We start from the raw sequence: 24685 nt of genomic DNA on the forward strand, positions 1-24685 counted from the left end.
TAACATGCAGTTGTGAATTGTCATGGAACATACACAATAGGCAGCAATAGATATGACAGCAACATGTACAACAAAACAGAACAAGGCTGGTGATGAATTCATATAGACTTTATTGTCTCATTGCACTGCTTTACAGGTTTGTTAAAGATGGTAAGAAAGCTAGAGTTAAAGGTTAACTGTAAGATATTTATACAAGAAAAAGGTCATTTGAGTACCATTTACACACAGGATTCAGTGGCCATGCACATAAAAATAAATCAATGATTGGTCAAATATTCAATCTTTGCTTGTTGAGACCACAAAAAGATCAATGTGATCAATTTGATCATCTATTTTGATGAAAACAGTTGTTTATTATTTAAATCACCTATTTAGTGCATTTGCATGATGCAAGGATTTTTCAGAATAAGCTTCAACCTTCACTTTCTCCTATATACAGCCAACATCAGTTTTATGTACTGCTACACTGGGCTACAGGCACATTGCACAAAAGTCCTTTTGATTTAAAGCTAATGTGTGTGTATGTGCCAAAAATCTGTATGTGTGTCTCATAGGATAGTGTGTGCTTGCTCCTGTGTGTGCATGCGTTCAGGGCACAGAGTCATTTCTATTCTTTCTGAATGTGTGGGAGCTGGGAGCTCGGTTACCAGAGCAACGCAGGGATGTAAGAGGCATGGGGAGTGAGGAGGGAGCGCTGAAAACCTGCATCTAGCTAAGAGTTTGGGAGAATTCCAGGAGGTGGCAGGACCACCCTGTAGTAATCTAATGACAATGTGATCCCTGATGTGCCAGTTCAGTCCTTAGCTCACCAGTTCCTGCCATCTGCAGTATATTAAAGCAGAACTCCAGATAAAAAAAAAAGGTACAAATGAATAGTGCATTAAAAGATAACCTAAAACCAGATGATTTTCTCTGGTATACAGCTTCAGTCCTGATATTTCCATTGCAGTACTTTTTTTTCTTCCACAAGATGTCCTTAGTCTGATGGCCAGCTTCATTCCACCCCCTTCCTCTGAACTCAGGTCACCCAGGACCCATCCCAGCTTGAGACTGGACAGTGAAAAGGGAAGCTGCACAGTAATGAGCTCATTTTCTATTGGTTTTCTTCCTGTCAGTACATGAACTGATTGGCTTCTTGTACTGATTCTTCTCACACTACAGCCCTGCTGTATAAGGACTGCAAGAGGCTGAAACATGGTTAAAAACATCCACTTACCCTTCTTGTATTTAAAAAGTAAATTTAACGTGGCCGTAAACGCCATTCATAAAATATGACCTAAGCACATATGTATGCAGTGTTTACTTATCTCTCTCCAAAGCTCTGAGTGCCATTTCTCTCTGGTGCTCTGTTTCTCTGTTAATAGCAGAGTCACTTCTGACAAGCTCTCCGACACAAGAGATAAAAGCATCTGAAAATTTGTGTTGGGGTGGGAGCTTAGAGGTAGATTATCAGATTGCTGACTACAGCTCTGCATGTTTCTTCGTTCCTCTACCTATGTGGAAGGGGGGGGTGCCTTTCCTCCAATCAGCCCACACACAGTGTAAGCCCAGACTCCCCACCCACTGCTGAAACAGGAATAAAGATTTTTAACATGATCTTCACTTTTCAAAGCGTGTAGAAAAGCAAAGACTGCAGATATACAAGTAAAACTTATGCGGGGAGATTTGTTTCATCTCTGTGTATCATCTGAAGCTATTCTTTTATACTTCTATTATACTTTATTTATGTGATAATGATTACAGGGCTGCATAATTCAGTATCTTCTATATATGCCTAGAGTTTAGCTCTACCTCTATTAATAAGGATTGAATCGTCACATGTATTATTATTTTCCTGAAGCTATGGAATTCAGCTGAAATAGAATTATAGTGAACCATGGTTGTGTCATAACACTTCATTAATATTTACAGTATTTGCTTGTATTATCTCCAAGAGCTCCGGAAGAAAAGGAGGAGCTGTGAAGATGTATAGAGATAAATTAAAGCTCCAGCAACCTTTTCACTTCTTGATATTTCCATAGACATACATATTTATTTATATGCTCACCAGAGATGTGTTGCCAATAACATTGCAGAAAAATTAAATTTTTGAGTCTGCTTCATCCATCTTACAACTCTTAGAGGTTTCTCAAGATTATATTCCACAGTCTTCACCACATACTATGTTGGTCCCAATGGCAAAGCAGGTAACATACAAAAAAAGCTTCTCACAAGAATCAACCCAAAGACAGGACAAGCTCTTTTTATGAAGCAGAACTACTTTTTTTTCTGCCACCAAATGTCCTCAGTTTGATAACCAGCATCATTTGACCCACTTCTTCTGAGCCCAGATCATCCTGGACGGTACAGGAGAAGCAGCACATTATTGAGCTCACCGATTTGTCACTCTCCTTTCTCATCCTATCATCATGCTTCTTGTCAACACATGAAATGATTGACTGCTTGTGCTGCTTCTTCCTCTCACACCTCAGCTTTGCTGTACAGGGGCTGCAAGTGGTTGAAACCATGTCAAATTCAGGTACATACACTGCTTGTATATATATCTATATATATATATATATAGATATATATATAGATATATAAATAAATAAATATAACAATATTTTAATGATTGCAGAGCTGCGTTAATTTGTGTATTTTATATCTGACCACAGTTTAGCTTTAATGAGGCACTTCATTGCCATTTGATAATCTGTATACTAGAAGATACAATTCAGCAATGTCTCTATCATAGAGTGTTTAGGGATTGGCGGAGACAGGAGAGGTGTGAAAAATTAATGGACACTGCAATTTTTATTTTGGCATTATGCAAGTCATAGTTTAGAAAGAACCTTTTTGCTGTAATGTCTTGTTTAATGGATCCCTAGACTACATTATATCAACATTAAATGTGTATAAATGTGTTGATATTGCACGCAATTTTGTTTAAAACATTTGGATGGCCTTAATACAGCAAAAACTATGAATGCTAAGTTAGAAGGGAGATGTTTAAAGGAAACCTGTGTTCAAAGAAGTAAATGTTAGTTGCCTGTCTATCATGCTGATCCAATGGTTGCAATACTAAATCAATAATCCATAGCAAGGTATGCAGATCAAGATCTCTGGATTTCACGGCTTGCTGCATGTTTGTTCCTTGTGAGTGACTCAAAAAGTGTTGACAACAGAGCGTCAGCATGGGATCCAGGCAGCCAAGACCATCTTAACCGCTTGCCGACCGCGCTATAGCCGAATGACGGCTACAGGGTGGTCGGATAACTCTGGGAGGGTGTACATTGACATCCTCCCAGAATCCTGCTCTCGCGCACCCCCTGGGGCGTGCACCCGGGAATATCCGTGAGCATCACGGATCACGGTAAATGGCCACTGATAGCGGCCGTTTACCACGTGATCGCTCCGTCAAATGACGGAGCGATCACTTGCAAACAAACCGGAGTCACGTCTGGTTTCTCTCTCCCCTCTCTGTACCGATCGGTACAGTGAGAGGGGAGAGATCAGTGGCAGCAGCGCTGTTGGCTGGATGTGTAGTGCCCACAGCGCTGATATGTGCCCATTCCAGCACTCATTCATCCATACCCAGCCATCCCTACTCAGCATACCCATCCATACTCAGCATACTTGCTCACCCATCCATATTCAGCATACCCATCCATACTCAGCATACCCATCCATACTCAGCATACACGCTCAGCCATCCATACTCAGCATACTCATCCATCCATGCTCAGCCATCCATACTCAGCATACTCATCCATCCATCCATGCTCACCCATCCATACACAGCATACTCATCCATTCGTCCATGCTCAGCCATCCATACTCAGCATACTCAGTCATCCATACTCAGCATACCCATACATACTCAGCATACTCGCTCACCCATCCATACTCAGCATACTCATCCATCCATGCTCAGCCATCCATACTCAGTATACTCATCCATCCATGCTCAGCATACCCATCCATACTCAGAATACTTATCCATCCATCCATGCTCACCCATCCATACTCAGCATGCTCATCCATCCGTCCATGCTCAGCCATCCATACTCAGCATACTCAGTCATCCATACTCAGCATACCCATACATACTCAGCATACTCATCCATCCATCCATCCTCAGCAATACTCATCCATCCATCCATGCTCAGCCATACCCAGCAATACCCAGCTGTACTCAGCCATACTCAGCCATACTCAGCCGTACCCAGCCATACTCAGCCATACCTAGTCATATCCAGCCATACCCAGCCATACTCAGCCATACTCAGCTGTACCCATCCATACTCAGCCGTACTCAGCAATACCCAGCCATACTCAGCCACACTCAGCCATACTCAGCCGTACCCCGCCATACTCAGTCATACTCAGCCGTACCCAGCCATACCCAGTCATACTCAGCTGTACCCAGCCATACTCAGCCATACTCACCCGTACCCAGCCGTACCCAGCCGTACCCAGCCATACTCAGCCGTACCCAGCCATACTCAGCCGTACCCAGCCGTGCCCAGCCATACTCAGTCATACCCAGCCATACTCAGCCCTACTCAGTCATCCCATCTATACCCAGCCATACTCAGCTGTACCCAGCCATACTCAGCCCTACCCAGCGTTACCCAGACATACTCAGCCGTACCCGGCCATACTCATTCATGCTCAGTCATCCCATCCATACCCAGCAACCCCCATCCACGGCTCATCCATTCCCATTCATGCTCATCCATGCCACATCCATGCCACTACAGTGCCTCACAAAAGTGTAATAGGTAGTCAAATTAGATTTGAAACTTATGCCCCTAGAACACCTGACATGCTCCCTGCATGTTGGGCCTCCCTATATGGCCACGCTGTAGAAAAGACTCCCACACGTGGTATCGCCGTACTCAGGAAGAGTAGGAGAATCTATTTTGGGGTGTAATTTTTGGTATGTACATGCTATGTGTTATGCCGCGTACACACGAGCGGACTTTCTATCCTACTTGGTCCGGCACACTTTCCGACGGACTTTGTCCGCCAGGTGCGCCGGACTTTAAAACGGACGGACTTGCCCACACACGCCGGGACTTTCCGGCGGGCTAAGTCCGCCCGTCTTTCCGACGGACTTTCGCCGGAGTTCCGGCGGACTTTCAGAATGAACGGACTTGCCCACACACGGACAAGTCCGTTCATTTTGAACGTGACTCAGGTGCGACGGGACTAGAAAAGGATGTCAATCTTGCCGCTTTTATCGGCGAGATTGACACCTTGCTAGCCCCGTCGCGGGGCATACCAGGCCCTTAGGTCTGGTATGGATTATAAAGGGGAACCCCGCTACGCCGAAAAAACGGCGTGGGTCCCCCTAAAATCCATACCAGACCCCGATCCGAGCACGCAGCCTGGCCGGTCAGGAAAGGGGGTGGGGACGAGCGAGCGCCCCCCCCCCCCCTGAACCGTACCAGGCCGCATGCCCTCAACATGGGGGGTGGGTGCTTTGGGGGAGGGGGGCGCCCTGCGCCCCCCCCCCCCAAAGCACCTTGTCCCCATGTTGATGAGGACAAGGGCCTCTTCCCGACAACCCTGGCCGTTGGTTGTCGGGGTCTGCGGGCGGGGGCTTATCGGAATCTGGGAGCCCCCTTTAATAAGGGGGCCCCCAGATCCCGGCCCCCCACCCTATGTAAATGAGTATGGGGTACATGGTACCCCTACCCATTTACCTAGGAAAAAAGTGTAAGTAATAAAACACACTACACAGGTTTTTAAAATATTTTATTAAACAGCTCCGGGGGGGGGATCTTCCTCCGGCTTCGGGGGTCTTCTTCCGGCTTCGGGGGTCCCTCCGCTTCATCTTCTCCCGGCGTCCGGTTGGTTCTTCTCCGCTCTCCGGCCTCTTCTCCCGGTGTCGCAGGTCTTCGGCCGGCCCCTCCGCTCTCTTCATGTAGCTCTATTGCGAGCGGAGGTCCGGACTTCTGGGCTTCTTGGCTTCTTGGCTTCTTGGCTTCTCTTCTCTTCTCTTCCCCCAGATGTTGACACGACGCTCTCTCCGGCTGGACTGGTCTCTGAGGGCTGCGTTGTGACTTATATAGGCGGAGACCCCGCCCCCATATGATGTCACAGTCCTTGGGCATGCTGGGACTGTGACGTTTTAGGGGGCGTGGTCGACCAAAAAATAAATCTAGGTCCGGCGGGCTTTTGGGAAGAAGTCCGCCGGAAAAGTCCGCCGCCGCCCACACACGGGCGGATTGTCCGGCACACTCTGGTCCGCCGGACCAAGTATGCCGGAAAGTCCGACCGTGTGTACGCGGCATTAGAAACATTGTGTAAATGGACAACTTTGTGTAAAAAAAAATGCGTTTTCATTTTCTTTACACATTTTCCAAAAACTTGTGGAAAAAAATGACATGTTCAAAAGACTCATTATGCCTTATAGATTATACATTGGGTTGTTTTCTTTCCAAAGAGGAAATTTTTGGGGCGTTTCCATTGTCCTGGTTCTCCAGGGCCTTCAAAAGTGCAAGAGGTAGTCAAGAAATTATATGTGTAATTTATGCTCCAAGAACGCTTGATGGTACACCCTGCATGTTGGGCCTCTGTATGTGGCCAGGGCCGGTGCTAGACTATTTTGCACCCTAGGCAAGACCAGCAACTTGCGCCCCCCCCCCAAAAAAAAAAAAAAGAGCATCACGGGCCTGATGCTGAGGATTTTGGTGGGCTCTGAATCATGAAGCCCCTTGCCTTGTATGATACATTAAAATTTTCTCTACAGCCCTGCCTTAACCATCACTTGTGCCTAGGCATTCTTTCCATCACCACCCATTGCACCTGGGACCCCTTTCCTCATCATCTACTGTGCCTGCAGCCTCCCTTGCTTTACCACCCACTGCACCCACAGCCCTCTTCCCTCACCACCTACCATGCCTGTAGCCCTCCTTTATTGCAGAAATACTACAGGAGATGGTCAGAGACTGCAGACATAGTACAGGAGATGGTCAGAGACTGCAGACATACTACAGGAGATGATCAGAGACTGCAGACATACTACAGGAGATGATCAGAGACTGCAGACATACTACAGGAGATGATCAGAGACTGCAGACATACTACAGGAGATGATCAGAGACTGCAGACATACTACAGGAGATGATCAGAGACTGCAGACATACTACAGGAGATGATCAGAGACTGCAGACATACTGCAGGAGATGATAAGAGACTGCAGACATACTACAGGAGATGATCAGAGACTGCAGACATACTACAGGAGATGATCAGAGACTGCAGACATACTACAGGAGATGATCAGAGACTGCAGACATACTACAGGAGATGATCAGAGACTGCAGACATACTACAGGAGATGATCAGAGACTGCAGACATACTACAGGAGATGATCAGAGACTGGGGACATGGTATAGGAGATGGTCAGAGACTGCAGACATAGTACAGGAGATGATCAGAGACTGCAGACATAGTACAGGAGATGATCAGAGACTGCAGACATAGTACAGGAGATGATCAGAGACTGCAGACATAGCACAGGAGATGATCAGAGACTGCAGAGATGGTACAGGAGATGGTGAGAGACTGCAGACATAGTACAGGAGATGATCAGAGACTGCGGTCATAGTACAGGAGATGATCAGAGACTGCGGACATGGTACAGGAGATGGTCAGAGACTGCGGACATGGTACAGGAGATGATCAGAGACTGCGGACATGGTACAGGAGATGGTCAGAGACTGCGGACATGGTACAGGAGATGATCAGAGACTGCAGACATAGTACAGGAGATGATCAGAGACTGCGGACATAGTACAGGAGATGATCAGAGACTGCAGACATGGTATAGGAGATGATCAGAGACTGCAGACATAGTACAGGAGATGATCAGAGACTGCAGACATTAGTACAGGATATGATCAGAGACTGCAGACATAGTACAAGTGTGTCCTAGGCTAGCAGTGACCAGTGTGGAAAAACATTGATCACTGCACTGTGTAAACAGGAGTTTGCAAGATATAACAATGTGCCAAAAAAACAAAAGTCATTTCTCAAGCACAGGAGGACAGTAAATGGTTAACAGGTCTGAGAAGCTCCCAGCCTGACCAGATAATGCCTTCAAAGATAACAAATAAAAGGTCAAACAAAACCTAGATGGACTATATAGCTATAGAAAGAGCTGAAGTTGCAGCATCTTGCAGAAGTCTAATCAGCATTCTCCTGTCCTGTGTTCAGTGTAAATAAAAACACAGATAAGAAGCAGTGTGAGAAGATGGAGGGGAATCCCTCCATCAGTGTGATCACTGCATATTCTACACACAGGACGGAAGAAAGAGAACACACTGATCCATTTCTGCAGCCAGCAATGCATTGTGATCTCATGTTTGATCTCATACTTTCTTCATCATACTCAGGTATGTCGGATCCTCTCCATCCCGCCCTGCTCTGGCCACTGGCATCTTCTAGTCAAATGTGGCGGGCTGGGCAATTTGATTGGCTAAGGAGGTAGTGGGAGGCGGAGCAACTTAGCAGTCACGCCCTCCCACTCAGAAGAGCAGAGCTATTGGCTGCCTGCCCTGTTACACAGAAGTCCCTCTCCCTCCAGCATGTGTGAATGTGAAAGCCGATGGGAGGGAGAGGGGAGAAGCTGCACGCCGCACTGCAGGGTTACCACCCGCACGCCTGCCGCACCAAACTCTTTGCTGTCTGGGTCCCCTATCAGCGGCTCTGCCGGGAGCTTGGGGGGGGAGGCAAGGGTCAGATGCGCCCCTAGGCTGCAGTGCGCCCTAGGCGGCTGCCTAATTCGCCTAGTGGGTGCACCGGCCCTGTATGTGGCCACACTGTGTAAAAGTCTCACACATGTGGTATCACCATACTCAGGAGGAATAGTAGAATACGTTTTGGGGTGCAATTTGTGCTATGCATATGCTGTATGTGAGAAATAACCTGTTAATTAAACAATTTTGTGAAAAAAATCTTGATTTTGTAAAGAATTGTGGGAAAAAATTACTACTTTAAAAAACTCACCATGCCTCTAACTAAATACCTTGGAATGTCTACTTTCCAAAAAGGGGTAATTTGTGGGGTATTTGTACTTTCATGGCTTGTTAGGGTCTCAAGAAATGAGATAGGCCGTCAGTACTTCAGGTGTGATCAATTTTCAGAGATTGGCACCATAGCTTGTGGACTCTATAACTTTCACAAAGACCAAAAAATATACACCAATTTGGGTTATTTTTACCAAAGATATGTATCAGTATAAATTTTGGCCAAAATATATGAAGAAAAATTGCTAATTTGCAAAATTTTATAACAGAAACAAAGAAAAATGCATTTTTTTTACAGAATTTTTCTTTTATAGCACAAAAAATAAAAAACCCAGTGGTGATTAAATATCACCAAAAGAAAGCTCTATTTATGTGAAAAAAGGCCAAAAATTTCATATAGGTACAGTGTTGCATGACTGAGTAACTGTCATTCAAAATGTGAGAGCACCGAAAGCTGAAAATTGGTCTGGTTAGGAAGGGGGATTAAGTGCCCAGTGGGTAAGTGGTTAATAGCATCATGGGCCCCTGGGCAAAGTCATGCACTGGGGCCCCTACAAACCTGTCCCAATTTACGCACCTATTCTGTAAATGATAAACAGTTGATAGATTTGAAGACGTTTCTTAGTATTTTCAATAGAATTAATTTTAAAATAATAAGAAACATATAATTTTGTTCTCTCCTCTCTTAGTTCCTACATCTCCTTGTACCTGCAATATAAAGCACTTTTATAGGCCAGTGCTTCCTATCCTTTCTTCAACCCTCTTTTTTTATTTTTTCAGGAGTCTTTCATATGTGTGGTTGGGGGCATTACAGCCACGCAGTTGCGTTGTGGTTTTACTGCTCCCCTTTTAGCCACTTGACCTCCGTCATGGCCAGGGCATTTGCTGCTATTTAGCACAGCGCTAGTTTAACTGGCAATTCCTCAGTCATACAACACTGTACACAAATTATATTTATATCATTTTTTCCCCACAAATAGAGCTTTCTTTTGGTGGCATTTTATCACTACTGTTTTCTGACTTTTTAATAAAAGAACGAAAGACAATCAATTTTTTCTACTTTCTGTTATTGTTGGAAGGCAACATGTTTTATTTCATAATACAAGATGTGTTTGAATATGAAATCTGGATACACCAAGCCTCATTCTCTTGGGGGCCGACTGGAATGTAACCGGTTGACCATCAAAGCTTTGTAACATATCAGAAATAAGAGTATTGCTCCCTGGCAGGGGGAGTATGGGAACAAAAAGCTTGGCTCTAGACCAACTGGTGTAATAAAGATTGAAATGCTTGATTAACAAGCCTCAAAGAGAGCAACCGCTGCCAGGATGATTGATGAGTTGGGATACATAAAATAAAAGGGCCAGTGGTCACTGAAGATGACCCAGGTCACATAGCGATGATACATGGATGAATGTTGCCCCTAGAGGACTATAGCAGGACAGACAGAAAAATAATATATTAAGAAGGACTGCTTCTTAACTATTTTGATTTTGAAACCTAGGTGGGCTGGCAATGGGGTTGTGTCTTGGCGGTGTATGAATGTAGTTTAAAAGTGCTGACCGAAATGAAAAATCTCTCTTTTGCCATTTTGAGCCCAGCTGACCAGACAATATCTAGAGGACGACCTTACGTAATGTATCATTGATGTTTTTGTATTTCATATGCTCTGTAATATTTTCCTTTAGTGTTTTTATGCTGGCATTTCCTATTTTCTTGGGAAATAAATAAGACGTTGTTTTACTAAGCAGTGTGTTTATTTTCATAGCTAACCTCATATCATTGTACTATCACCAGTAACATTATCAGAGCTTTAATAGACTAGCTAACTAGATAAGTTAATACATATATGGAATAAATAGAGGGAATCCATATAACCACCTAATATTTATTACAGTTATAAAACATATCAAATAAAAATAAAATCTAATGTCTTCATAAATTTAGGCCAAAATGCATTTATCAAAGCAACATGTCTTTGGTAAAAAAAAAAATTTATGGCGGTAATCAACAACTGATAGTGGTAGTGATAGTATGGTGGACAATCTGGTGCTAACAGACCCTCACTAGTGAGGTACACTGACATCGCTAATGACACTAATACAGCGATCAGATATAATACTGTACACTGTCACTGTACTATGATAGTGACTGGAAAGGGATTAACATCAGGGGACAATTAAAGGGTTAACTGTGTGCCTGATGAGTGTAATGTGTGTTGCTTTTACTTACAGATCTGACTGCATTTTTTCCCCAAGAAACAGCCAGATCGCTGTTCTGTGTACAGAGCCCTGTGTGTAAATACAGAACTCTGTATTGTGATTGGACACAGCCAATCAGCAATTTTTAGCCAAAATCATTGGCGAAAACCTGCTGATTAGCTTGGGCATGTGTGCACGCCCCCAAAAAAACGGAAGACAGGTGACAATGTACAGGTACATGCTGCAGACAAAATGCTTTGCTTTGTGACTGTGGCAAGGATTCTATCCCCAGTTGCATTTGGTGGGCACAACCCATTCAAATAAAAGGGTCCACACTGCAACCTCCGCACAATTGTGTGCAATGCAGAACTTATGGTGGCGACATATTGCCCCTCACCGCCTGTAAAATGCCTTTAAAAAGCAATCCGTGCGTAGATTGCTTTTCAGAGGAGCACTATTTTTTTTCAATCAGAGAGCAGAGGGAGGGACATATGCAACTGTCAAGGTGGACGGGGGGGGGGGGGTTTGGACAGTGGACTCACCAAGTTTGCCGCCTCTACTGTGTGTGTGTCCTCCAATTTTCTGTTTGCTGTACACCTTCCACCATACTTCCAGCATAGTACCATGTGTGTCTGTGTGTCCTCATCAGGGGGTGGAGTATGGGTCGGGCTGTAGGCGCAAGCACAGCAGGGATTGGCTGGATCATAAGGAGGGGATAAAAATCATGGGCTTCATCAGAACCCTGCGCTGTTTACTATGAGTAACAGGACAGACACAGCCCCAGACAACACAGTGCACTGTTCAGTGCACCCGCTCCCAGCCAAAGACTCCCAGCTGTGAGGTGGGTGGAGACAGAGCTGGCAATGGGGGAAAGCGAAGCCTCCCGCTGACAATGAGCATAGCCGGTGACAATGACAGATCGGGGATGGAAAGCAGAAGATGCTGCTGGGCCAGTGCCCTCTCATTCAGCCCCGCTGCTAACTAAACTAGAGTGTTAGTACTGGTGTCCAGTACAGTATTGGTTACCAGGCTACCTGACCTCAGTACTGTCAGCAGCATTCCCCAAGGTCAGAGCTGGCCCTGATGGGGCCCCATGTGAACCTGGGGCCCCTGGGCAGTGCCCAGGGGTTCCTGCTGGATGAGTCAGCCCTGTAGGCAGCTAGTATCTTCATATGATAACCCCCTGTCTGCTTTTGCATCTCTTTACAAATGCTTTGTCACCCCCCCACACACACACACCCAAACACTTTGTCATCCCTCATATAATAGGTTATTCAGAAAGAGAATTGGAATGAGGTCACTGAAGTTGAAGAGACAATAACGCTCACTGTGAAGCCACAACAAAAAGTCTACATCTTTGTCTACTAGATGGGCTTGGGAAAAGAGCCTGTGCTACATTGCCGTGACATGAGAATTCTTGACAAGCCTTCTACACCTACTGATAACCCCCTTCCACATGCATGAAATGGGTTCCGGATTTCCAATGTTGATGTGGCTTCAGTCACTCCTATTAGCACTGTACCATTGATGTTGAAAAAGGTAAAAGTTCATATACCTGACTGTAGCTACAATATTAGATGATATCAGCGGGTGGTGCTGTAGGTTAAGCCTTGAATTACAGCTCTCATGTTGAGGGTGGGGCTTATAAATATTTATGGTACATTGCAAAAAAGTTGTTGGCAAACTTTAAACTGGAAAATGCCATACCTAAAAATCAATCCAATATAAATTCCCCTGTCAATTAGGTTATAAAAGTTACATTCTTGTTAATATAGTTGAAGTTCCAGTACTCTGTGCCTATTTATATTTCATATTACATCCATTGAAAAGAACAGACACATTGGAGAGAATTAATAAACTGTGTCAGTTGAGTTCTTTCTCAACTGGTGCCATTGCCCATAGCAACCAATCAGCTTCTATCTTTATTTTTTTCCACACATTTTAGAAAATGAAAATATAAAAGTTGATTGGCTGCATTCCAGTTGAATCAAAGTTTATCTCAGGCACTTTTTATTAATTCTCCCATTATGTAACCTTGTTCTCTTGTGTCCTGGGAGTTACGTGAGACAGACTGACAATTAGAGACTGCAGAAACTGAAAACAAATCACCAAGATCAGATCTGCACAGCTACACAGTTATGAAGAAGTGAGAGCCACAATGATGTACCATACACTTTTAGATATTAGTCACAGGGAAGTCATTTATAGTCCAGATAATTAATTTAACCTTTGCTGTGCTAGTACGGTACTTCTGGCTTGTCATATTTAGAGATCTACTGTCTATCTGCAAAGGTCCACTAAACATAGTTTTAATTATATACTGTATAAAAAAAACTTTCTTTTTTAAAACTGTCTTTGGAAACAGTGAGAACATAAGAGATCTTAAATAGTAGGAATACTGTCTACAGAGATATATTCCTACGTAAAGCTGTTTTCTTATCCAGAATTCCTAAATGAGAACCTGTCAAGAAGCCAATTAAAGAGAACTATAACGAAAAAGAATCTTCTCTTTTAAGTTTGGTCTATTAAGTTATTTTAAGAATGCGCTGTAGATTTACTCTCAAGGACAGATGTGTGTGCTGTAATTCACTTGTATTCGCCCCCTATAGCGATGCAAAACCCACTAGAAGCAGGTCAACCGCAGCTTAGAAGAAGGCCAACTGCAGATTTAATGCACATGTCAATTAATTCTGATTGATCTCAGAACAGTCTCAAACTGATGTCAAACTGATGCCATCAACACAAGCTCAAACCCCATCATAAATGCCCTAAAACTGTTAATGAACAAAGCCTTTAGTTCTCTCTTTTGCAATAACCTTTGCAATATGAAAGTTTTACGAGTGTCTGTAGTGGGCTAGTAGCTTAGTCAGAAAACAGAAAAGTCTACTTCCTGACACTCACTCTGACATTTCTGCTCTGAATTGTTGTTGTTCAGTCCTTTAGTCGTGTCCGACTCTTGGTGACCTCATGGACCATAGCACGCCAGGCTTTTCTGTCCTCCACTGCCTCCCAGAGCTTGCTTAACTTCATGTTCATTGTTTTTATGATGCTATCTATCCATCTTGTTTCCTGTTGTCCTCTTCTCCTTTTTCCTTCCATGTTTCCCAGCATCAGGGTCTTTTCCAATGAGTCCTTTCTTTGCATTAGATGGCCAAAGTATTTGAGTTTCAGCTTCAGGATCTGTCCTTCCAGTGAATATTCAGGGTTGATTTCCTTCAAGATTGACTGATTTGATCTTCTTGCCATCCAAGGGACTTTCAAGAGTCTTCTCCAACACCATGCAGTGGTCATTCTGTTTTTACCGCGATTTTACCACAATTTTGCCATGTTTTTTACAGCGTTTTTACTGCATTTTTGCTGAGATTTTGTTTAGGTCACCAATGTAAAAGGTAGAAAACTGCCTGTAATCTGCCCCAAAGAAGCTTGTGTTCTTTTTTGAGTTTAGGGCATTTTTCGGGCCTTTTGCTTCAGGTGACAAAATGCTCAGATGTGAACAGGTGCCATTGAAATGAATGGGATTTTGCTTGTTATGCGTTTTTCAGGCATTTTTTCGGGCATTTTACAGGCGTTTTATGTGCTGAAAACGCTGAGGTGTGAATGCAGCCTAAAACTTCAAAACTAGGATGTGGCGAGACCAATTGTTCCATCATTTCTGTGTATATAACTTTTTTTTTATTTCTTCTTTACATTTTTAGCTAAGCCATTTTTCTAGTGTTACATGAAATGATGCTTTACATGAAATGATCTATGCATACTTGCCTGCGCCTACTGTGTCTTGTGATGAAAATGTGACTGACCACGGTACAGATGGAAATGTCATAGATTTATAAACAGTCGTATTTGGAGATGTCATTCTAGAAGAAGCTACAGCAGGCATGTTTAATCACTCAACCATCATATTCACTGGGGAAGAAAGTTCAGAAAGCATGTATTTCGTCATGCAGAGTAATGTCTTCAATGTTGTATTACAGAATTTATACCAAGGTATATTGTTGTAGTATTTATGTGTATTAATGATGGTTTTCATATTAACTGTACAAAATCTAATTATTCCTTACCCAGGCGGGACAAAATTGTTCATGCAGATGGAAATATTTACTGTTCTTGTAAAAATGCCTTGATCTTAAGAAGTGACTGGAAATGTATATTCCATATTTGAAATTCATTTTCCACAATTATTTTGTTTTAAAAAGTCATTCTTATTTGTTACATTTATTTTCATGGAAATCTGAAATTGAAGTGGGCAAGGTAGCTTTAATGGTATTTGTCATTGTGTCTAAATGTATTAAGTTGTGTTTAAAAAGTTGTAGTGTTGACAGCTACCACACCATATTGCCACTTTAGCGTCTAAAAAGAGGCAGCAGACATTTTCACCAGTACTGTGAAATGTAAGAACAAACAGCACTAACTTTACCTGCAAAGTAGGTTTGCGACAGTGTTCCTAACAATAAATATTGGTAATAAAATAATATAAAAAGATATAATTGTGCCAACAACTTACTAAAAAAAAACCTCCACAACTTGTGGGATTAACTGAATGGACTTATGTCTTTTTTAAAGCAGTCTAACTGTGTACCTATGCAACTATATGTATGTAACAATATACCACAAATTAATAAGTACAAAGTGATGTGCTCTACTACTCCACCTATAAGTAAAATGTTCTTTGCTCAAAAACATCATTTTTTTTAATTCCATTGTTCCACACTGTAATCAAAAAAAAAAAGTCTGTACTCTCCACATATAAACAAGTGTGCCTCTTTACCCCACCTTTAATAGTCAGTGCTGTGCTCCACCGTTCCACACATATACACTGTATGCACTCACCAAAACAATAACTCTTTTATATAAAATGGGTCCAAGTGCACTTTATGCAATTTAAGGCTCCACCACTCCTCCAATCCAGCCACAAGGGGACCCCCCAGCACTTGAATAGACTTTGGGGATGCAGCTCAGGGGAGTTACTAGAAAGACCGCAAGGTGGAATCTTTGAGCAACACTTACTGTATATTGAGATAAAATCAGGATAAAAAAATATGTATAGCCACTCACAAATTTTGCCCTCAATATTTCCAGTGGTAAACAATTGACATGTGTACAGTAGGTGACCGCGATATTGTGTCAATCTCGCTGCATTTCTCGGCAAGATTTGACACCTGCGAGCCCCGTCGCAGGAGCCAGCGCCGAGATGGCTCGCTCATCGGGAAAGGAAAACTTTGTTTTCCTTTTGGGATGAATGACAGGCAGTGCTGACAGCTGTCTGGTATGAATCCTGTGGGGGAACACCGCACCAAATTTTAAATGAAAAAAACGGCGTGGGTTCCCCCCCCAGGGGCATACCAGGCCCTTAGGTCTGGTATGGATTGTAAGGGGAGCCCCCTACGCCAAAAAATCGGCATGGGGGTCCCCCCAAAATCCATACCAGACCCTTATCCGAGCACGCAGCCCGGCCGGTCAGGAAAGGGGGTGGGGACGAGCGAGTGCCCCCCCTCCTGAGCCGTACCAGGCTGCATGCCCTCAACATGGGGGTGGTGGGTGCCTTGGGGGAGGGGGCGCCCTGCGGGCCCCCCCACCCCAAAGCACCTTGTCCCCATGTTGATGAGGACAAGGGCCTCTTCCCGACAACCCTGGCCGTTGGTTGTCGGGGGTCTGCGGGCAGGGGGCTTATCGGAATCTGGGAGCCCCCTTTAATAAGGGGGCCCCCAGATCCCAGCCCCCACCCTGTGTGAATGAGTATGGGGTACATGGTACCCCTACCCATTCACCTAGGGAAAAGTGTCAATAAAAAAAAAAACAGTACACAGGTTTTAAGAGTAATTTATTAGGCAGCTCCGAGGTCTTCTTCCGACTTCGGGGGGTCTCCTTCCGACTTCTCCCGGTGTTCGGCCTCTTCTCCCGGTGTTCTGCCTCTTTTCCCGGGCCCCGCCGCTATCTTCTTCCAGCTCTTTTGCCAGCGAGGGGCCCGGTCTGCTGCCGCAGTCTTGTCGCAGCTGTCTTGTCGCCGCTGTCTTGCCGCCGCTGTCTTGCCGCCGCCGCTGGAAACACAATCTCGTGGTCAGGTACTGTACACTGAAATATTTTGTTTCGGTATTTCATTTTCGTCCGAAAAATACATATATTTAGTTACTCCCGAAATTTGTTTTTATTTATTTTGTTTCGTTAAAAAATGCATTCGTCCGAAAATCCGAAATAATTAAGGTCGAATCTGTCATTGAAGGCTTATGGTGTCTGTTGAATGTTCTAAGAAAATTCGACGGAGCAGCTAAACTGTGCGACGCCGCAATCGTACATTTCCGGTTGAATGTTCCGCCTACAAGCTATAGTAGAATTCTAATATTGTATGACACTAGTAATAATTATATTTATTAATTATTATTACTAGTCAACCAACATTAGAATTCTTCTATAGCCTATGGGCGGAGCATTTGACCATAAATGTCAGCTTGCGGCGACTGCTTTGTCGAATCTTCTTGTCGAATCTTTTCTCTCTATGTCGAATACTTTTGGACTAATAGAGTTAGGTTAGGCACATTCGACCTTTTTAGCTGTTGTCTCTATAATGTTGAATCTTTTCTCTCTATGTCGAATAATCTTGGACTAATAGAGTTAGGTTAGGCACATTCAAACTTTTTTGCTATTGTCCCTATAATGTCGAATCTTTTCTCTCTATGTCGAATAATCTTGGACTAATAGAGCTAAGGTTAGGCACATTTGACCACAGGTTTGATAGACACAGATTGCTATTGTCAGTGTCATGTCGAATCTCCTATCTATATCGAACTGTTGACGCAACGAAAACGAAAATGAAGCATTTGTTTATGTCGGATCTTTCGGTTTTCGGATTCTGCACGTTCTTTATCGTTTGTTAAAACGATAACGAAAATAGCCGAAATTCGGACGAAAATGCATTCAGACGAAAATGAATGCACATGTCTAGTAAACAAGATGCTTCTGAGCCTGCACTTCACCAATATAAAATTTGTGCAGAAACCCTGCCTCTGTGCATTTCGTCTGAAAAGGACATCCTCGGGAAGCACCAGTACTGTCTATACTGAAAGTACTATAGTCTTGGATGCTAATTAGGGCATATTGCCTGCAAGTTCTTTTTTTTTTTTTTTTTTTTTTTACGATGGGATACAATGCCTTATTGCACTTTTGTTATGGCATTAAGGTATATCCAATGCAAAACTTTTTTTTCTTTTATCTCAGACTGTTTTCCATGCACTGTATGTTTTCTATTTTGTCCCATGGGGCACATTTTCCCTCACTTCCTGTCCCCTGGAAACATCATAAAGTTAGAAGAAAAAATTTGTAAGACCGAAAAACATTAACCCATTAGAAGACTTTGCTTCTCTTTCTGTTCACAACTCAAAGATTTGGAGTTTCCTTCACTTTCAGTTACTGTGATCATGGATACCAGAACAAATAAAGAGGGTAAATCTACACAGTGGGGACACCAACAGCAAAAAAAACCTGACAAGGGTTCCAAAACTCTGCTTCTCTATGCAAAAGTAAAAAAAAAAAAATGATGGTGTGATGAAGTAATCCATACTAATCCGACAAAAAAACAAAAACAAATAAATGATTGATGGGTCAGAAGGAATTCTGTTATTATTCAAAGTTGTCATGATTATCATTATTTAGACAGGGCACTGGATTCAGATTTTCTAAGGGTCACTGAAATGGAACTAGGCACTGCAGCACTTTTTACGATGGGGGCCACCCTAAGAACAGTGAAAGGACCCAGAACTGAGAATCCACATACCTACAATCCAATAAGAGTGTCAAATGTCCAAGTGTTCAAGACAATTTATTGATAAAATTGATTCATAAGGTAGCAGAATAAATCCAATGTGTTTTGGGGTCTCAAGAATACCAAATAACTCTGGACTGTGATTTACTACATGTTATGTTTCAGAGAGGCAACTGAATTGGAAGAGTTTCAGAAAGGCAACTGAATGCAGCATTTGAAGTGTGTTTAGTCCCTGAAACACATTGGATTTATTCTGCTATGAATCAATTTATTATTAAATTACCTTGTGCTCTTGGAAGTTCGTTTGGCACTCTCACTGGATTGTACAACTATCACTATATCTATTCTTTTTCTAACTATACATTTAATATTGTCATACTTCTGCAAGGTATTTGTAGGTCATTCACCCATACACAAATGGCTTGAAAGAAAATGGTCAAGTAAGTAGCATCTGTTGTAAACTTTAAGATTATTTAATAAAATATAGGTGGCAATTTGCATGTGTATATATATATATATATATATATATATATATATATATATATATATATATATATATATATATATATATATATATATATATAGTAAACACAGTATATATAAATATATAAATGTGCTTATACTATATGTATAGAATGTATGTCATTCCGACCATTGACCGATTTTACCTTTGTCCTGCAGGAGAAGATGAACAGGAGGAAAATCAGAAAGTCAAAACCCAGAGGCCACGATCAGCTGATGAGCCAGCTGTGTACATGGCACAGACAGGTGAGCTATAGACTACCAATGTGTATTTGTCAAATCTGACCTTGAAAAAACCTTTGACATTGGTTATATGAAAGAGCTTGTACATCTATAGCACAGAGCAATTTGTGATGCTGCTGTAGAAAGTCAACCCCCAACTCCTACATTAAAATGTATTTATGAGAAAAAATGTATCATTTTTGAAACATGCGTAAAAGTAGTATAATCGCATGGGCTAGCACAAAGGAGTCATTAAACAAAGAGACAACAACCATTCTTTCTTTAAACCATTTATTATTTTGGTAAATACATTTTGGCCATGGTGTTGTTCAAGGGTAACCTGTTAATGTTTAAATGAAAATACAAATAAATATGAAGCCACCTTGGCTATATAACTCAAAAATGTATACTGTGTCCATCCAGACAATGCTGGACGACTATTCCCCCACTGAACAACCCATGACTATTGCATAAAGAAAAAGGGGAGGGGGGGTGGGAGTCCCGGTCCTGCTCCACACGGTCTGATGGTAACGGACGGACAGCCCTCTTTTATCTCCTCTGAAATTCTCGGGCTTAGGGGCCTGCCAAATTACACCAATCAGCTGCTTGTTGCTACCCTGCGGAGGCTGCTGTTAACCAATGGTCATCCTGAAACACAGAAACAGGGAAACATGCATTCCCCTTTGGCTCTCCCATGTGGGTCCTGCATATTGCATGGACCCTTCATGGGCTAGCACAAAGGAGTCATTAAACAAAGAGACAACAACCATTCTTTCTTTAAACCATTTATTATTTTGGTAAATACATTTTGGCCATGGTGTTGTTCAAGGGTAACCTGTTAATGTTTAAATGAAAATACAAATAAATATGAAGCCACCTTGGCTATATAACCACAACTCAAAAATTTATACGGTGTCCATCCAGACAATGCTGGACGACTATTGCCCACCGACCGAGGCCAGGAGAGCAGCTGCTGGCTGAGGTCCCCCCAACACCATGGCATTCTCAATCAAACTCTGCAGACCCATATTGAAAATATCAATACCAATGTCTGATAAGTGAACAAAATCCTCTCTAAATAAACCTGAAATAAAGCCCTCTAACTCTAAGTGGCGGAAAGACAAAACCCCCGGATGATGCAAGGAAATTGTGTATGGTCCTATTTAAACATCTCCTGATTTTATCCACATAAAAGAATTTCCCCCAGGGGGACCAAAGGAGCCTAGGGACCATTTCAGAAAAGGCCAAAATAGTGCATGGAAACAGCAGCTTGATGGCACAAAAATCGTTCTTCATTTCGCAAAGCAATTCCCACGTCCTAATTATGCCAATATTGTTTGCTCCCAAATGAATAACTAAAACTACAGGAGAGGGCCAAATAGAAGATAAATGTAGTAAATGGTCTCTAAGATTACGCCATCTCATACCCCGAATACCAGACCACAAAACTTTAAATTTGTTAAAGTCCAGACCTAAATTGCTGGAATAGCTCCTGGATGCAGCCAGCCTTTCAGCCCAATAGACATAGGAGTGGCCTACTATCCAAATAATGTATTTAGGAGGATCTGAAAAATAAAATCAGACAATTAACAATTCAGGGCGAACATAAAGCTTATACCTACTACTAACCCATCTGCCAACCCTCTTTTGACCTTCAGGGGGGAAACCCAATAGGTTAGCCATGGTGGCAGCCCCAATTCTAAAGGAGTGTGATGAAAATTTCAAACCTGAGAGGTTAAGGCGCTTAAGGCATGAAGAAAGCACAGCAGAAAACTGGTATCTGGTCAGAGGAGACAAGTCCTGATGGATAAAGAAAGAACCGTCAAAGGAGGGTCTAACCGCGATATAATTGGCCGTGTGGGATATGGGGCATAACAACAGGTTGGGAGAGGAGGCCAAAGATATCCACTTACCGTTACTAGGGGTGCAACGGATCAAAAAACTCACGGTTCGGATCGTTCCTCGGATCAGAGTCACGGATCGGATCATTTTCGGATCAACAAAAAAAAAAAAAAAAAAAGACAAGACAAATAAACATAAGTTTTGTCTTTTTGTTTATTAACACTTTTACATTACTTGAAAATATATAAAATCAAGTTAAAGTGCACAAGGCATAATTTCTTCTTTGTAACATAATGAAAAACTTAAGGTGCAACATAAAAAAAGGCATATCTCCTTCCTTCAAACATGGACCGATGGGCTATGAGCCAAAAACAACTTAAAGTGCAACATAAAAATGGCATATCTCCTTCCTTCAAACATGGACCGATGGGCAACGAGCCAAAAATAACTTAAAGTGCAACATAAGAAGGCACATCATCTTCCTTGAAACATGGATTGTGAAAGCCTAGTATGTCCACACCATCAAAGAAGAATAAAGGAAAGAAAGCAAAGCATTCCTGAGCTTATAATTGCAAATTCTTTTTCAAAAAGACAAGGGTGTCTACATTGTCTGGGGAGAGTGTGGACCTCGTTGCAGTCACTATGTCCCCTGCTGTTGAGAACACTCTCTCGGAAGGAACTGAAGAGCCTGGCACAGCGAGATAGCATCTTGCCATCGTGGCAATATGAGGGTATCTACACTCATTGCTTTTCCACCATGTCAGCGGATCACCATCCACTGTAATGCCGCTTGCTGCCAGGTAGGATGCCACCTCCTCTTTGATGATGTCAGCAGGAGTCTTCTTGTCTTTGCTGGAAGTGGCAAAGGTCTCTCCAAAAAGCTCTGCCATCGCTGACTTCTTTTGTGGAGGAGATGATGAGTCCAAGTTTGCTCCTGTTGGTTCTGCAGCTTGACCCTGCAGAAAAAAAAAATTGTTGATTAATTAAACCTATTATTTATTTTCATGTTTCATAGACATGAAAAATGTGACAATATTATTGCCACATTTTTCATGTCTATGAAACATGAAAATAATAACATTTAAAAAAAGCCATTATTACGAAAATAAAAAATGTATTTAGATTTAAATTTATGATATTTTTAAATAATATTCTTTTTCTTTACCTCATCACAGTCTTCAGTGCCCAGACTGCTCACAATCTCAGTGGTGAGGTCACTGTATGTCCTCTGGCGTAGGGCAGGGTCCATGTGAGACAGGGACTTGAACCTCGGATCCAGGGCAGTAGATCTGTGAAGGTAGTCCTGTAGAGTAGGGGGTGAAGTGTATCTGTGCTGCAGGTCCTCTCTAATGGCAGTCTTGACATCTCGAGTGATGATGTTGTCTTCCACACTTGGAGCCATGGATTGTAGAATCCTTGTTTTAAGCGGCAGGATCATTGACACAGATGGTGAACTTTCAGTGCTCAGCAGAGAAGTAACAGTTTTGAGGGGTTTAAGCACCTTGAGGACCTCCTCTGCCACTCTCACATCATCATCAGACAGGGTAATGATGTCTTTGACATTTTTCTTCAGGGTCTTGTCGGTCAATGCAGAGTATATAGCTGCCTGCTGCTCCAGATAACGCTCCATCATATCATAAGTAGAGTTCCACCTTGTTGGGACATCATGTATGAGCTTATGAGTAGGCAGCTTTAGCATTTCTTGCTTTGTCTTAAGCACATGAGCAGCTGTTGTGCTTCGGTGGAAGTAGGAAACCACCTTCCTGATCCTCCCAAGGAGGCGGTCCATCCTATTGATTGAGATTCCCTTCTGTGATGCCAAATTCACTACATGTGCAAAGCACCCTATATGTGGGCCCAGTCCTGCCTCATTCACTGCATTTATTTGATTTTTGGCATTATCAGTTGTGACTGGGATATTGGTACTGGGCCTCTTCAACTTCCATTCCTCCACTGCTTGAGTCAGTATCTGCGCAAGATGAGTGCTTGTGTGACTCTCGTAGAGGGGACGTGTCTGCAGCACCGGACTTCTCATCTCCCAGTCTGCTGTGATGAAGTGAGCGGTTATCGTCACATAGCTCTGTGCTCCCCTGGATGTCCACCCGTCTGTCGTGAGCGCAACAGAGGATGCTCGGGATAGTTCATCCACAACTTTTTTCTTCTCCTGCTCATAAAGATCTGGCACAATCTTTTCGCTGAAGTGGGTGCGCGACGGGATGTTGTAACGTGGCTCAAGCACTTTCAGCATGTGTTTAAAGCCCTCGTTTTGGACAACCGAATATGGCCTCATGTCTGCACCTATAAACACACCGATGGCTTTTGTGATGGCTTTAGCCCGGTCTGATTGTGCACCAAGTGGCTGCGTAAATGCTGCGGTGATAAGCGGTTGTTGAGTAGTTTTCGTTTTCTGTTTCACTTCTTTCAGTGAAACACCGGGGTGATGTCGCTTCAAATGCGTAGCCATGCTTGATGTGTTTCCAGTGTCATATGGCTTTCTTGTGCCACAGTGCCTACACGCCGTCACGGTTTTATCCACTAACCTCTTTCCTTCATCATCATATTTGACAGGGAAGCCAAAATGCTCCCATACAGGGGATTTCAATGACGTGGGGCGTTCAAGCTCCTCCCTTCCTCCGCTCGCCATGACCACACTGTGTGTGTGGACTGATTCCTTCCCGAAAGTAGAGGCAGGATGTGGAAGCGCTTCGGTAGCCTGGAGGACGTTCCAGGGGAGGACGAAACAGTGGGCAGTCGTTTGCCCGATTCGCCAGTCAGGGAAGGCAGGGGAGCTCACCTGGAAAAAAGGAAAGAAACTGCGCTGAGACCTAGAAGCGATCCTGTGCGGCCGAAAATCGCCTAAGACTCAGTGGAAGCAGCAATCCTTCTGCAAAACCCCAATACAAGGAAAAAAATATAGAAAAAATAGGATTGCGCTAAACGTAATATTACAATAGTGAACGACGTAAACACATGAATTGACAAGAACACCAAAAATATGAAAAATAATTAGAAAAATATATGAATCTAAAAGTCAATTTGGATAAATGTGCAAAATGCAATTAATTGAATTTGCAAAACCTGTGAAAATTCCACCACCATATAGTCCCCACTGTAATCCAGTTAT

General features: G+C 42.9%; 1 protein-coding gene across 11 annotated transcripts in view; it reads left to right on the forward strand.

The window, feature by feature from the left end:
- The window catches only part of ADGRB2 (adhesion G protein-coupled receptor B2), a 744603-nt gene that overhangs the window by 455331 nt on the left and 264587 nt on the right, over positions 1-24685 (forward strand). For all 11 annotated transcript variants that reach the window (XM_073615398.1, XM_073615399.1, XM_073615401.1 and 8 more), the window contains one exon: positions 19657-19743. In XM_073615398.1, the coding sequence (XP_073471499.1) occupies positions 19657-19743 (87 nt within the window). The remainder of the gene's footprint in view (positions 1-19656; positions 19744-24685) is intronic.

The sequence above is a fragment of the Aquarana catesbeiana genome, linkage group LG02, assembly GCF_042186555.1.
Source record: "Aquarana catesbeiana isolate 2022-GZ linkage group LG02, ASM4218655v1, whole genome shotgun sequence".
In the NCBI taxonomy this organism is placed as follows: Eukaryota; Metazoa; Chordata; class Amphibia; order Anura; family Ranidae; genus Aquarana; species Aquarana catesbeiana.